Consider the following 15991-nt stretch of genomic DNA (forward strand, 5'->3'; position numbering starts at 1 on the left):
TAGCATTATCTTTATGAGTTTAACTCATTTCTCGTTTCATAAAATTAGATTTCATGATTTTACATTTTCATTAATAAAACAATCAAAGGTGGAAAGCGACCCAGTTTGTTCCCTCAATACATTCTTGCTTCAAATAGACCCCCCCGCCCGCACAATCTTAAACACACAATTTAATTGAATTTAAGTCTTAAGTATGATTTAATATAACCTCCCATTTGTTGTTCTATTTTGTTATTTTTAAAGGATGAAATGCAACATGTTTGCCATTCTTATTCTGAGGAATTTAATTTCAAACTAATTTAGAAATCCCTTTTAAAAAGGGAAAAATCTTACATATTTCAAAAAACAAAAAACAATTCTGTTCATTTAATGACTCAACATCTTCAGTTTGACCCAGTTTGATCCCTAAATATATTTTATGTTTCAACTAGATTCATCAGATGCATGTCATGTGACTTCAAGCAAGGTTAATGGTTCATAAATTCATCCACAAAATCGTGAAAAACCTAGTACACTCATAAAACTACATAGCAATATCATATTCATATTTAAAATACTTAATAAATAAGTGTATAAATTCACCAGCGTTTAAATATAACATATTTACACATTTAGAAATAATACAATCATATTACAGACATTGCAATTAAAGTGATAATGTGAAGATGTATTAACTGTTGAGTCAAAAGATACTTCTGGTAACATTCACTCTGTCTTTTGATAAATTAGATAACCTTTTTATTTGCGACACACAGCCGTGACCTCAGTGGCAGAAGGGTACATGCAGCAGGCAGCCCTCCCCTTTAAACGCGTCACTCGCCGGGTTGGCTGGCTGGCTGGCTGGCTAGTATTTGGCTGTGTGGTGCGTGCGGTCGGACTGTGGTTGTGCTTCAGGTCGGGTCGTGTTGATAACGACACACTTCGGACGCATTTCATCGCGGGGAGATGGGAATGTGGATGAAATGGCTCTAAAAGAAATCGCTCTCGCGCTCGTGGCCCTGCTCGGCTCGGCGGCTCTCGGTGACGGTAAGTTTCGTGTGAGCGGCTTTTGTCTCGATGTGTTTTCCCGGACCGGGCATCGCCTGTTGTCGCTCTTCGTCATGGCGCTGCGTGTCGGGGATTTGGCTCACCGTGACCAGCTAGCGTCGACCTCAACAGCCCGGTCGCTGTTGGCCCGAAACCAAAAGTCACGCCGTTTTGTTTGTTTGTGTCTTTTGTTGGCTGACAAAAAACAACTCTACGTGAGCCTGGTCTTTATTGAACACGGAACGAGAAGCTAAAAGCACAACAACAACATGGTGGTGCTGTTTGTTTCGAGGCGCCAGCTAATGTCGGCTAGCTCACTGGATAATAATGGACTCTGTGAAGATTGTCGCTAATTGTGGCTCGTTTGAGGGCTACAAGACTGAATTAATAAAATGTCTCATGGCGTGGAAACGCACCAAGTGGCGACTAACAACCCACAGTCTCCTCTCGATGTCTAACTTATCTGTTGTTATGCTAACGTGTTTACCAAACATCCTCTTGTTGGATTGTCACTAGGCTGGTTAAACGTGTGTAATGTGGTCAGTTACAGGCGCGTCACGTGCCGTATGCCCCTGGATGGAGCGGAGAGGGGTCGCTGAATGAAGGCCGAGCCCGGGGTGTGCATGAAATGTGTTTTTGAGAGTAAACACTGGCAGCTCTTGCATTGGTGTCCATTTGTAAGGAGTGAAAAGGCTGCTTAGTGGCCTCCAGCAGCAAGTGAATGCTGGCATAGGGTGAGAACAGCCGTGCATTCAGCCATCCCAGACAGAAGTCAGAGTTGAAGTCTGGGTTCATTGTGATGGAAATGTGGCAAGTGGGGTCTTTTGAGGCGCCCGTTATGGGGCTGCTTCAGCCTGAGTCCTCTCCGTCTGCAGGGAGCAGCTGATGCCACCGCATCACAGGGGCATATGTTGGACTACACTTGCATTTATGTCTACTTTGCTCCAAACAACACACTTGTTTTGGCATCAGAATTGTAGAATTTTCATTCGAGTCTCTCTCGGTTATGCAAACCTCCATTTGTTTTTCTCCCGTTTCTCCTTTACTGTGTTTCAACTTACCACTCAACAGATACACTAAGAAATAAAACAAGTTAATGTTTTGCTTTAAGCGGTTGAGTCATCGTACCAATCACATCAATAATCCTCCCTCGCTGAGTTTAGATAAGGGTGCAGCACAGACACAGACCAATCATTTCTTTTGAGGCATACTAGAAAAATTATCACACTTGAACAGTCAATGTTTGACTGGTTTCTCCAATATTCACAGGGATGTGCGAGGGGAGAGTGGGCCTGAGCACACAGGGAATGACATGGGGTTTGTCCAGCTGGTGGGGTCTGCCGTTCAAGGGGCCCGCAGGTCTGTCTCGAGCCATGGTTTCACACCATTTAATGGATTACACCATGAAACCAGACACACCTGAAAGTAGCTAGAGCAGACTCCAGGCCTGCTGTGGTGAATGAAGCATGTTTCTGTGAAAATACGCTTTACTCACAGCTTTGATGAATCTGTCACGTGTTGTTGACTTCATAAGGATTAGGAGTCACTAGTGTTATGGGCATTATATGCCTGTGTGACGCAGTCTGTCTGGGTGCATTGAGCACAATAGCAATGTGATATGGGCGCCGTCAACCACACTGCCAAGAAGTGGGGCGTGTCCCTCTTTTACTCCTGCCCTTCCTATTCTCTGTCACTGTCATATATAAGGCCAGGTACATAATTTAATCTGTACTAATATTTGTGTTCCCATTTCTGCTTTCACTCACTCACTGCCATCTTAAGGTGGTGAATCAAGGTTCAGCATGGGCTGTGTGTTTTTTGTTTTTTTTGGTCCAGGTGAAAGTAAGGCCTCTGGCTACATGAGCTCCTGCTATCTCTTGAACTCTGCACTAACCTTTAGTAGCCATTATCAAGAAGACGCCAGCGTCTTGTCATTCCCCGATGTGCCTTTGTGTCAAATCACGAGGTGCTTGGACGCAAAAGTCCCTACTTCCAACCTAACCTGTTTGGGGAACTACACTCTGCTACAGGTGCTGTTGAATGTCAAATTGGATGTGAATGAGTTCAGGCTGAGGAAGCATGAGCTAGTCAGATTGGAACATGTGTACACCTGCCCATTAGCTCAGCGCCAAGGGAATGTACGGAGAAAGGTTGAAACGTATTGGGTTCAACGGTGTTTTAAAGAGAAGAGTTTGGACAGGTAATATTTCCATGCTTGAGATGGAGAAAATTGTTTTGTTCCCAAATGTGTGGTCCCTGTAGCTAAATTGTTATTAAATTAAGTTGCATGTCCCATGTATAACATGGCAGGTTATATCCTGGCCCAGACACCTCCTCCCCTTTTTTAACAATCTGTTTTTAACAACAGTTTCTATAGTGCAGGACTGAGCAAGTCGGGGTCAAGTCGGGTCTGAGATGGTCTAGTTTTCTCTCCATAATGACCAGTGTCGTTAATGACCTCCGTTGGCCCAGAGGCACAGGGCCCTAATTGCTACAGCAGACAGCGTAGCCCCTGACTGACCCAGCTCCGCCATTACTGATGTTGGACCGCAAGGGATTACTACCACCGCAGAGCTGGCAATTTCACCTTTGGTTGCACAATTATCCATGCTGTTTATTTACTCGGGACACTTTGTCTTTGTGTTTTTAAAGTTTGTTTTTTTAATGGAGTATATGTCAGTGGTATAATGACATCTGCGCTTGTGCCATACTTTGAATGTTGTTATTGTCACAGTACACCCAGACAGACCCAGCGGCTCTGAGAGTTCATGTCTATAGGGCTGAACCTGACACCCCTCCATTACACGTCTCTTTGTAGAGGTGTTTGATTTGTTTTTTTGGCAGCTGTTGGAATGTAGATTAGACCTGCTCTGCCTCGTAATGTTTAGCTTCAAGGTGTGCAGCTGACTGATTGTTGTGATCTGGGGAAGGGCAGTTGGGAAGACGTGTTTTTCTTGGGGAATCTAGTGTGAGTGTACATTATCTATAGCTAGAAGTACACTTTAAACTATCTTTCACCTTTCTCTGGCCTCCCATGTTGACTTAAAAACAGTGTGTTTCACTTGACACTTAATCGTCTTTGGATTAATACCATGCAATTTTGTGCTTTTTAAGCAGTATTTGTATTAAGAGCATATGATTCAATATAAATGTTTGTGGCTGTCCCTGTGTATTTCCTACATCAACCCAGCGTTAAGGCCAGACTTTTTTAATGATGGTAGCCAGAAGTTGTTTTGGAGTCAGAATATCTGATTATGCAAAATAACAGTACATAATCATCTTTTTTTGGTTTGTACATGCATACAATTTTTTGTTTTAAAATGGTGTTCTGATCTCGTTCTTGCAGGTCATGTTTTATTTTATTTTACTTTGTTTTGTAGCTTACATTATTGGGTTATCCTAAACTAACTGTGGCTAGAGCTGGGTATTCTCTGAAATGTTTCTTACCAAATTGTATTTTTTTTCCCCAGATGAAAAAATAAACCGTTTTATATAAAACGCTTTTTTGGAAACCATCTATTTGGTCAAAGATGAAATTAGCTTTTGATACTTCAGGTTCTTTTGGTCTGTTACCAAACATTTAGGTTTGAATCCTAAAACCTATTTGACAGTTATAGAAAGACTATAAAAGGTGTAATTGCCAAGTCTTTCCTGCTAATACTCAGAATGTTTTTTTAATTCTGCGGTCACATGGCAGATGCATTGGCTCACAGTACTGTAACATAATGGGGTAATATAGTAGAGGCAACATGGATCAGTTTGGGAATTTAAGCAGCAGTAAAAAAAAATGTTTTAAAAGTCCAAAGTGAGCCTGTGCTCACACTTGTGTGCCCTTTTAAACTAATCCATGGCAGCAGACAGGATGGGATGTAGCCTGGAGGGTGGTGGTTGGTAGAGATAGTAGATGCTGCCTCAGCCCCAGAGACTTCACTTTAGAATCAGATCAGTAATCTGACCCTGAGATGCAGACAAAGGTAATGACTTTCCTCCTTCCCCTAACATTGATTAGGACACTGTGTGTGTGTGTGTACCCGTGTGTGTTTGCACTCACACTGTCTGGTGGCGTCTGCTTGTCTTGATCAGCTCTTAGTCTGGTATCTTTATGGATTTTATTTCAGCCAGTGCATTTTGGTAATGGTGCTCTTCCCCGTGCACACGCACATCTGTCTGTGTCATTTAGCTCCCAGAAACCCACTGTTTGTGTAACCCTGCTGCCCTGTGGCGAGCATGCTTATTTTCCACAGACTCTATCATCTTACCATACGGGAAGGCTCACCTCCTGTTTTGACTGTGTTGCTGCGCATGAGTAGGTATGAGCAACACGTCTACACTAGCATACTCACAAAAGCCGACCATTACGGTTAAAGTGTGAAGCTGTTTGGAGTGGGACTATGCTGTGGTTTCTACATTGGGTCCAAGGCATGTGGCAACACTGTTCCATTAATCCCTTCCTCGTTCTGTCTGCCTTTTCCTGTCTCAACATGAACGGAATGGTAGGAACTTCACACACCAGCAGCTCTTTGCGCCGGGTTGTCCCCCTTTTCTCCACGGTTCCCTTTTCCTGTGATTTACCCCCTCCCGCAAGTCAAAGTCTAGACTGGGTTTTAATGACGGTCGCAGCTGGTCACTTGGGCAGACCCCAACCGCAGCTGGGGGGCCCCTGTAAGTCCCGCTCGTCGGCCCCCTCCCCACCGTATTGTCCTGACCAACTTGGGACCAGCCCCCATCCTGTCTGGTCCGGAGCAGCCCCCCCAAAGTTGTTACTGTTAACCATGGTCGGTCCCCCGTGCGCCACCCATCCCCCCACGCTGCTCCATGCAGAAGTGCGCTCCCCCACTCTGCTCTTTGTTCGTGCAGGGCCAGTCCAATCCCTCCTCATGTCGTCTTAATCTCCACACAAAGGACCAGTGTAAAGACCACCAATTACGTGGATACAAGAGCAGAGTTGACTCAAAAAACGCATACACCCAGGCTCTACTCGTATCCATGTGTATCCAGGCTTGATATTATTCCTTCAAGTCTAGCTTTGTAACACTTCTGCTCCGAATTCAGTGTGATATGCAGAGCGCTGTGCAAACATGCCATTTCAGTAAATACCAGTGGGCGAGGAGTTCTTTCTTAGTGCCCAAGTACATAACTAATTCCAACAATGTCTTTCTTGCTTGACATTCATTTTAAATTTTTCTTAGTTTCATATCGTGTCGTCATTTGGGGAATTGTGTCATGGTCTAGATGATATACTATATTCTGACACGTCACAGCAATTTAGCCGGTAGAAATTATTCTAATGAGGTTTCCCTTTCTGGTTTTATTGGTTGTAATGGGGAAATGTTGCAATCCAAAGAGCAGGACTGTTTCGTTCGAGTATAGGTTTTTCACTTGTTTTTCAAAATGATGAATTACCTTAATTTGTTAGGTATTTGGATAAGTGAATCAGGTTAAATTTAATCTATAAATGGTTTCCATCTGTGTCAATATATAACATGACGATCTGTCATAGACGTTCTCCATATTGGCCACCCATAGTGATTCCTCTTGTGTGGAAGCAGACGACACATGGTGTTTCCACGAGGTAGCCTTTAACGAAAGGGAAGACAAACCACAAAACCAAATCTTGGTAGACCTTAAACCATCCATGGCAGGCTCAAGAAGGAAATGTGTGTTTTCAGCCATGTTTGGTTTTCTTGCCAACCTCCTCTATCTGTAAGTCTGTGTAACATCTGTCTTACCACACACAGTCTCCGTGATGGATGCGCCTGCTCATTCTAGATCATGGTGTTCTTATCAGATCGCTGTTGTTAATGTTGCTGAATATTGGTGCAATTTGGTTTATTGTAAAGTTTTTTTTGTAGCCTTCTGTTTTGATTTTAATGAGAAAAATGAGGGACATTAAATCAAACTGCATTGCTGTATTTCGAGTGAGGTGTGAGGAACTGTTTGTCTAAAGAAGCAGTGAACAAGAGGAGTCAAGATGTCTGCATTTGATGATCGATATAGAGCATCTCCCTGCGTTCTAACCTACTGCTGTTACTCCTATCATCTGTTTAATTTTGCTAAACCATTTGCTCCATTGCTGCTGCAGATTAGCGTGACGTGGCACACGGCTTGTTTTTCTTTCTTTATCAGGCCCAGCCTGCTTCACCTCTGTGTAATCTGCAGGAAATGCCATCTGCATGCGAACTGTGGTGAATTTGGACGCACTCCACCAAGAGTTCCTGCCACTTTTCCGCTCACCTCCTGGAGAGCATCGCACGCACGCAACAACTAAACGGACGAGAAATGTAACTGAAACAAGTGTTCCACATTTCCAGTCACTACTCGGTGATCAAGCAGAGCCCCATCGGCATACGCTGCAAACAAAAATATGCTCACACCATGGTTTGTGGTTGTGGCCACTTGGGTGTTGCATGCTGATGGCGCAATCAGTTTATCACGCATATGTAGTATTTTTATTTATTTTTTAAGAACTGAAGTAAAGCCTAATCGCGTGACGACTCGGTCGGTTCAGGAATGTACTGAAATCTGCAGACACCCAAGTTGGTACAAACCGGGGAGATGAGTGTGCTCATCTGGTCAAAGAAGCCCTCAGGATAAGACACGGAGGATTAGTGGAAGCTTGCCACTCTTAAATTCTTTTCTTTCCTCTGGTCCAGGTATTGTCAGTGGTCCAACCGCTGCTGAGCCTCCTCTTTTTGAGGGAGGAATAAGGATTTAAATTCCTCTCTGCTTTGTGTCTTTGTTGTTGTTGTTATGATGATCTTGTCTTTGCCAAGTCCAGTGTTTTGTCTTTAGTGTTCTAGTTTTTTTGTTTTCTGCCCAAGAATCGTGTCTTGGTCTGTCACGCCTCACTAACGGCCCTGTTGTCAGTCAGACAGTTCGTCATTTACCACTGACAGAGGTTCAGTTGAGCTTAACTGCTTCCCAGAGTGTTTTACCATGTGAAAACCAGTCTCATCTAGCCTTGCCGGGTCCTGCTTTGTGCTCTGTTTGGTTGTAGAAAACCTTGGAAGTAGCCTTTTGAGCTGACCTTACTCTAAACGAGAAGCATGTGTTCTATGACTCAAAATCACATTTCACTCCAAATCTAATCGGTTTGCAGTTTCTTGCTCTCGGATTGCCCAACTGACTCTGGCTATGTTTCAGATGTGGCAGATTTGTATGAACCTTCTGGCACTGACCTCTTTTGATTGTATCGATGGGCCACCGTAGTTTTTATTATGACGGCGGCAATAGTTCCATTGTGTCTGGTTTTATAGGTCCCTGCGCAAGAGTGTGCTGTATTAAATGAAACTCCTGTCTCATTAGCTTAAATAGTGGCAGCGCTCTGTCAGTATGAGGGAGACGGGAGAGGAAGGGAGCAGAATGCTGCATTGGGGACTTGGCAGGAGCCCTCTTCCCTTGTTGGGTTTCACGTTGTCTGTCCCCCTGGGCAGGTCTGTCTCCACCCTGTGTGTTTGGGTTCATCTGCAGTAAAGGATCTGATTTCAGGGTCGTCTGGCTGCTGCGGCTAAATTTCAAACTCTGTGTCTGCATGTCACAAAATGCCCACAACTGAATAGGACACTTCAATCTCTAGATCCTTTGGTGAAACTGTGGGGTTAGATTGCCCCCTGCTGGACATAATGGGGAAGTGAAACGTATATATTTTAAACCTCATGGCTCTCTCTGATGAATTGATATTTACTTCTTTCTTTCTTTCTTTTCCCCGCAGCTTTACGGTGTAACTGCACAAACTGTGAGAAGACTGGCTATGAGTGTGAAACTGATGGCGCCTGCATGGCCTCCACATACTACATCCAGGGGAAGGAGCAACACGTACGCATCTGTATCAACCGGGACAACCTGGTCCCCCCTGGACAACCGTTCTACTGTCTGAGCGCCGAAGGCCTGCTCAACACGCATTGCTGCTATTTAGATTACTGCAACAGTATTGAAGTCCCTGGTGAGGCACAGTCATCAAACAGCAGAGCTCTTGCACATCAATAGTTGCACAGTTTCACCTTAAAGTAACCGCTTCTCCATCTCTTTTTTGTTTTGCTTTCTTAGTCCCAACAAAGGACTGGTCTGGCTCAGGAAGCTCCTGGGGGCCGGTGGAGCTGGTGGCGGTCATCGCAGGGCCAGTGTTCCTCCTCTGTGTGCTGCTGATGGTCGGCGTGTTCCTGTTCCAATATCACCAGAGGGCCTATAGCCACAGGCAGAGGCTGGAGGTAGAGGACCCATCCTGTGACCATCTGTACTTGGCTAAGGACAAGACCCTGCAGGACCTCATCTATGACATGTCCACCTCGGGATCAGGCTCTGGTCAGTGCAAGCAGCCCTCTGATGTGACATACTAATGTAATGAAAATAAAGTGGTTTTGGGATACACATTTTCTTAAATGTCTGTGTCCTTTTTTGTCAGCAAAACAGTCTTTGTGTCATTTTATAGCTACACAAATTAATGATTATTTAACTGCAACACAGAATTTGCTGAGGGTACCCAATGCGTGCACACAAAACAAGTCTACAGGGAATGTCGGCTAATGTTTTGTTTGTCTCTACTGCCCTCTGCAGGTTTGCCTCTGTTTGTGCAGCGGACGGTGGCTAGGACCATTGTGCTGCAGGAGATCATTGGAAAGGGACGTTTTGGTGAAGTGTGGAGAGGGAAGTGGAGAGGAGGGGATGTGGCCGTGAAGATCTTCTCATCCAGAGAGGAGCGCTCCTGGTTCAGAGAAGCTGAGATCTACCAGACGATCATGCTGCGCCACGAAAACATCCTAGGATTCATTGCAGCAGACAATAAAGGTGAAGATGTTTGTGGGCTGCGTGTTGACGAGGACCATTTAAATGAACATTTCAGGCATTTAGCCAAAACGTACAATTAAAGCAGCATTGTTGATAAATCTACATGTGCATGATGTCTGACTATTTGTTGCTCTCTTACAGACAATGGTACATGGACTCAGCTGTGGCTTGTGTCAGACTATCATGAGCACGGCTCTCTTTTTGACTATCTTAACCGCTACTCTGTCACCATCGAGGGCATGATCAAGCTGGCACTGTCAGCTGCCAGCGGCCTGGCACACTTGCACATGGAGATCCTTGGCACTCAAGGTGAGATCAGCTGTCACGCACAGCACACAATAAATGAATAAACTAATTAGAATGGTACATTCAATAGAGTGCAGCTCTCTGCTAGGTGTGTCTGCAACAACCACTGCTGTATTGATTAAATGAACACAACCCACAGCTGGCGAAACGCCCATCTGGCCAATGTGTTGTAACATGCCGTCAAACACTTCATTCAAACTCAAAATCAAGCAGTGATGCATTCGGCTCTAATTCATTGTATAAAACACGTTATGCAAACAACAAAATGAAACCCGCCATGTGGGTACTGGTAGTAGCCACATACGCTTTACAAAACAATAAAAGTGAGCTGCAGACCGTGGGCCGAGAGGTACGCAGGCAAGAAAAGGTGTTTTGCGCAGATGTGACAAACGGCAAATACAAGAGGTCCTTTCAGCCATAACTGGGCATCCCAAATATGATCTAGTTTGCTGCAACAAACTCCTGCATGCAGGCACACACGTGCCTGATCGCATGATCCTGCAGGCCGAGATGATAAGAATAATCAGCGGGGACTAGAAAGTTAAGTCATAACAAGCAAGTGCTCTTTCTGCTCAGCTCTTGATGCAAATGATGTGTCTGTTCTCCTGCAGGTAAGCCTGGCATTGCTCACCGAGACCTCAAGTCTAAAAATATCCTGGTGAAGAAGAATGGCATGTGTGCCATCGCTGACCTCGGCCTGGCAGTCCGCCACGAGTCCATCACAGACACAATCGATATAGCGCCGAACCAACGCGTAGGCACTAAGAGGTAAATGTTTCCGTAGTCATTCATTCAAAAGTGGTGGTAGACATAAGGCACCTTTTTTTTTTTTTTCTTTTTTTTAAAGTCTACATTCTGTATTTTTCTCATTGTCTACAGGTTCCATGACAAGATCACATTAATGAGCCACACTGGCATGTTTCTTCATAACAATGAACACGTCACTGTAGAATATAGTTTGACTTTCAACAATGTCCTGCTGCTGTAAAGCAGAAAATAGTTCCTTTTTTAGGAAATTATTCAACCGTAATAAATAATAATAAATAATAATAAATTTGTGTGCCATTTTTCCATCTTCAGCAAGACCAATGAGTTTTGGGCTGTGTGCCACTTAGCGGTAGAAAAGTCCGAGAGGAGAAATAGCCATATGCTTTTTTAAATCAATGAAAATGTAACATGCTTTGAAAAGTCAGTCGTTTATTGATCAATTTGCTTAAGCTCTTTTGATTTGATCATTTTTGTATATTCATTTGTGCTGATGTATTGGTCATTAAGGAATAAGTCATTTTTCCAAGGGACATTTATTATTATCCCAAAACATTACAATGACTTTAACTCACTAAGATTATTACAACATCTATTATAATGGTTTACTTTGTCTCATGGAAGCTATCGCTCATTACTGCCTCCAGGTACATGGCTCCAGAAGTCCTGGACGAAACCATCAACATGAAACACTTTGATTCCTTCAAGTGTGCTGACATTTACGCGCTGGGCCTTGTGTACTGGGAGATTGCACGTCGCTGCAATGCAGGAGGTAAGACCACAAAAGACAACAGCAGCAGCAGCAGCAGCAGCAGCAGCTGATGTGGGGGGTTGATGAAATTGATATAAATTAATTTGTCAAATGAACGGGAGTATGAAACCAGCGACTGAGAAGGCTTCCTCACTACTCCAGGTATCCACGAGGAGTACCAGCTACCCTACTACGACCTCGTACCCTCTGACCCCTCCATAGAGGAGATGAGGAAGCTGGTGTGTGACCAGAAACTGAGGCCGAATGTGCCCAACTGGTGGCAGAGCTACGAGGTATTTCCCACTGAATAGACACTTTACACACCAATAGCGGATGTTTTTTTAGTTTTTTTTTTAAAGATGCATTGTGTCGCTGAATAGGAAAGCAGTTGGGCAATATCGTGTTAAGCAGGGTGACCTGGCAACTCATTTCTAAATCATTGTTGTGGGAGAGTATTAAATGAATATTATTTAATCTCATTGTTATAATTGTGTCCAATGTGTTAAATTAACCTATATCCTACATCACATGTTTTTATATCCTTTCAGAACATGCAGAGCTCAACATAGCAAATATATACTATTGAAAAACATGTTTAATAAAAAACGATCGTGGTGGTTTTGTTTCCAGAGATTAAACTGACCAGGCTGCAGATTTTACAGGAAATATTAATTACCATTTGAAAAAAAAAATAGTTCCATTGTTGGGGAAAAACTATCTACGTCAGCATCAGGGTTTGGGACTAAACCAAATTCTTGTTCCCTTTCCTGCAGTCGCTGCGTGTGATGGGTAAGATCATGAGGGAGTGCTGGTACGCCAACGGAGCCGCCAGACTGACGGCCCTGCGCATCAAAAAGACCCTCTCTCAACTCAGCGTGGAGGAGGACGTCAAGATGTGAGCGGCGAAAAGGTGTGCTGGAGACGCACAACCAGACCACACTCCCATAGGAAACAAACACTAAAGACAGACTGCAAATGAAAACCCTGCCAGTTTTAAAGCCACACCAAGTTGTGACGAGGCCTACCTCACCTTTTTAGCCAAAACTACTGAGTCACTCTTCCCCTTTTTGACTTTACGCTCCCCCAGCCTCTCTTTTGTTCCTCGTGTCTCCTCCCTGTTCCTTCAACCTCCCCTTCTCCATGGGCCCACAACATTACCGCAATACCACTGTTAATATCACAATCAACCTTTTTTTTATTTTCTCCATTTCCCATGGCAGGAATTACTACTACTGTACAGTGACAGGATTATTTAGTTTGATCTCTTTTACCTCTCTGAAATATGTCCCATGATGGACTAACCTTGTCCAGAAGAGTCAAGAATGTTTTATGTTTAAGAATAATAACACTGGCCATGCAGCATCACATTATGTTGCTGTTTGTTTGTTTGTTTGTGTGTGTGTGTGTGTGTGTGTGTGTGTGTGTGCGTGCGCATGTGTAAGGGGAAAAGAGGCTGAAGCACTGTTTCTAGTCGTGTGTGTGTGTAAAAGGAGTCTGGACTACTAGCATGTTTCTGAGACACTAAGATGTCCTCTGCTGTCGGCTGGCGCTCAGTAGACAAATCCAGTAATGGGACATTTAAGCATGAACAGCCAGGTTTTGCTTTTTTAATCCCTCACTTGAATATCCTTCAAATGGAGACGAGATGCACTCAACTGTAGCTTCCTCATCATGTGTTCCACCTGCAGGTATCGCATGACCCATGTGGTTCAGTCCTGTTAGTTTAAAATGTGTCGGGGATAATGTTTGGGATGGTTTTTACTTTTTATTTATTTGTTGATAGTTTTTATTTCATATTGATGAACACTGTGAGATGTGACAAGCCAGAGTCTAATATGACATGAACATTAATGTTGTAGTTCAGTCCAAGTCTTCACCATCTTTCAGATGTCAGATTAAGGGGATGTTTTCTGAGCGCAAATATGGATGTAGCCATAACCCCCTTTTGTGACGGGCGATAACATCGTGTCCACTGGGCAAATAAGAGGTGTATGAAATGGCAATGGAAAATACTGTTTTGTTTTAAAAAATATATTTTTGAGTTTTTGTGTAAAGACATCATAATTGGTGTTTTCTTTTGACATTAGACACTACTGATGATGGGTACATATGATTTGTATATAAAACATGCATTTGTTTGCCCCTCTTATGCCACAAGCATCAGTGGGACGTCTGAACAGTGATCTTTGCTTTAACGGTACTTTCAGAGGTCCGTTTTGATTTCTCTGCATGGTTTCTAACTGCCAGGAAATGGACTGTCATCTGCTGGAATTTGTTTTTAACTTGCTCCTCTCACGGCAATTTGGTGGTACTACTGATCCCAGATAACTTTGCTGCAACCTGTTATTATGTATAATTGTTGGAATTGCTTGTTGAGTTCAGTAATGCAGATCTGTTTCTACATGAAATGTCCTCCAGGGTGACATCTTTCTCATTGACACTGGAATATGTAGACTCCTCATGTAACCTTCTGATGATGCCGATGGCTATTTATTCAGAAGCAAAGACAGCTGCTGACGGTTCACCCACAGGGAGCTGACGGTTCGGTGTTTAAAGTAGCGGAGTGGTTTTACCCTTAAAGACTAACATGCTCGAAAGTGAACCTGCATGTTTTCATTCTATTTGAGTCTGTCTGCAGACTAATCTGTGAAAGTATTACACTGACGGTTGTCACAGTTGGGCTCTGCACTGTTATGTCCACACGGGCGTTAGTTCATGTTAATCATGTCATCACTTCATCCTGAAGCCCCCTGTCCTGTTCAAATCCCATTTTGCATGCCGTCTCAAACACTGGGTCCTCTGCACTGAGGTCGATAAACGTAAGACTTGTCTCCTCCCTCTCACTACCGGTTGTTTTCTTTTTTGTTGGGGTCGTTGGCCGTGTACCCCAGAAATGTTGCTGCTACTATTAACATGGTGCAAGTTCAGCCAGCAGATCGGAGGAGGAGAGCTGGGAGAGAAAATAGGGAGACTGCTGTCAGTTGAACCAAAATTGTCAAAACCCTCCTGTCCATGTTTGATTTGTTGCCCATTGGTATATGACCATCAGACATCCTGTTCATAAGTAATACTTCAACATTTCAAAAATCATGTTGTGCTTTTCAGAATTGGTTTAAAAATGTGTATATAGATGATATACAATAAATTCCTCTTTTTCTTATCTGGGACTTCAACTGTGGTGCTCATTCAAGACGGCATGCCGTGTTTTCATTAAGTTCTGCTCCAGTTATATTTAATATGGTAAATTACTTTTTACATTTTTTTCCATGTGAAGTCAATTAGTTTTTTTGAATGAGTTTTTGGTTCATGTCTGTGGTTAGCACATGGTTAAGAGATATTGTTGGAAGTATCCCTAATATGAATTATGACGTTTAAGTGTCTTAAAAGAGGCAGTTGTAAACAAGATTTTATGGAGAATTACATATTTTTCAGTCACATAATAGTCTTTCTAGAGTTTAAGGGGAGGTGTATGTGATCTAAGTCCAAAAAGAAAGAATAGAATCATGTTCTGGAGGTTTGATAACTGGGGTCAAGTTGACGGCAACAATAAGAGTGGCTTAATAAGACGACAAAACTTCATCACACCAACTAGTCTGCCTTTACAGCCACGGTGTGTCTACTCGGGCGTAAGTGGCCGTGGTGTCAACAGAGAAAACAGAACTACAAATATTAACCATATCTGATGTAATTGATCTTGTTTTGAACAATACATTCATGAATAACACTGCAGTTGATCAGTTTCACATGATGTAATGACAATGCACTCATTCTGAAGGTTTCTGCTTCTAGCGGAGTGTTTAACGTGTGCTTTACATTCAGAATTAGAAAATACCAAAGATTGTCTTGCTTTGCTAATCTAGACGTGTGCAGATGTCGTCAGATAGAAGTACATGTGAGCTACTGCTCTTAGCTAATGAAGGTCATGACCTGTAAATGTGTTAGTGACCGACATGTGACCTGGGGGACCCAATAGCCCTGTGGCTCAGTTATACAGGAACAGCAAACCACCTCAATTAATATATTTATATACCGGAATCGGCGTCTACAAATACAATGAATATGACTTATCTGATTATACATGCACAGATATAGACAAACGGCTAAAAACAGGCAACAACACTGAACAATCATTTGACTTCTATAAACCATGTGAGACATCTTGTGAGAGTAGCATGCTTCCATGTTTCAGTTTTAGACAAAAACTCAGTCAACTCCTAAAATAGTGTTCACACACAATATAGTGTTATATCATTCTTTAGACCAAAGTGCCTACATTATGATGTGATTTTGTCGGACGGGCTGAGACCCTGTCAGAAGAGTTAGAACCGAACAGGTTAGATGTTGAATGATTATGACATA

The 15991-nt window shown here is 43.1% G+C and overlaps 1 protein-coding gene across 1 annotated transcript; it reads left to right on the forward strand.

Annotated features, from left to right (window-relative positions):
* The first annotated feature begins 746 nt into the window (after positions 1–746).
* Positions 747–14792, forward strand: acvr1ba (activin A receptor type 1Ba). The gene is made up of 9 exons (XM_034536764.1): positions 747–1026; positions 8738–8968; positions 9073–9327; positions 9580–9810; positions 9952–10119; positions 10728–10884; positions 11529–11653; positions 11795–11925; positions 12406–14792. The coding sequence occupies exons 1-9, from the start codon at positions 963–965 to the stop codon at positions 12529–12531; spliced, it is 1488 nt and encodes a 495-aa protein (XP_034392655.1). The 5' UTR covers positions 747–962; the 3' UTR covers positions 12532–14792.
* Positions 14793–15991: the final 1199 nt, after the last annotated feature.

This window comes from Cyclopterus lumpus, chromosome 7 (genome assembly GCF_009769545.1).
Source record: "Cyclopterus lumpus isolate fCycLum1 chromosome 7, fCycLum1.pri, whole genome shotgun sequence".
Taxonomy (NCBI): Eukaryota; Metazoa; Chordata; class Actinopteri; order Perciformes; family Cyclopteridae; genus Cyclopterus; species Cyclopterus lumpus.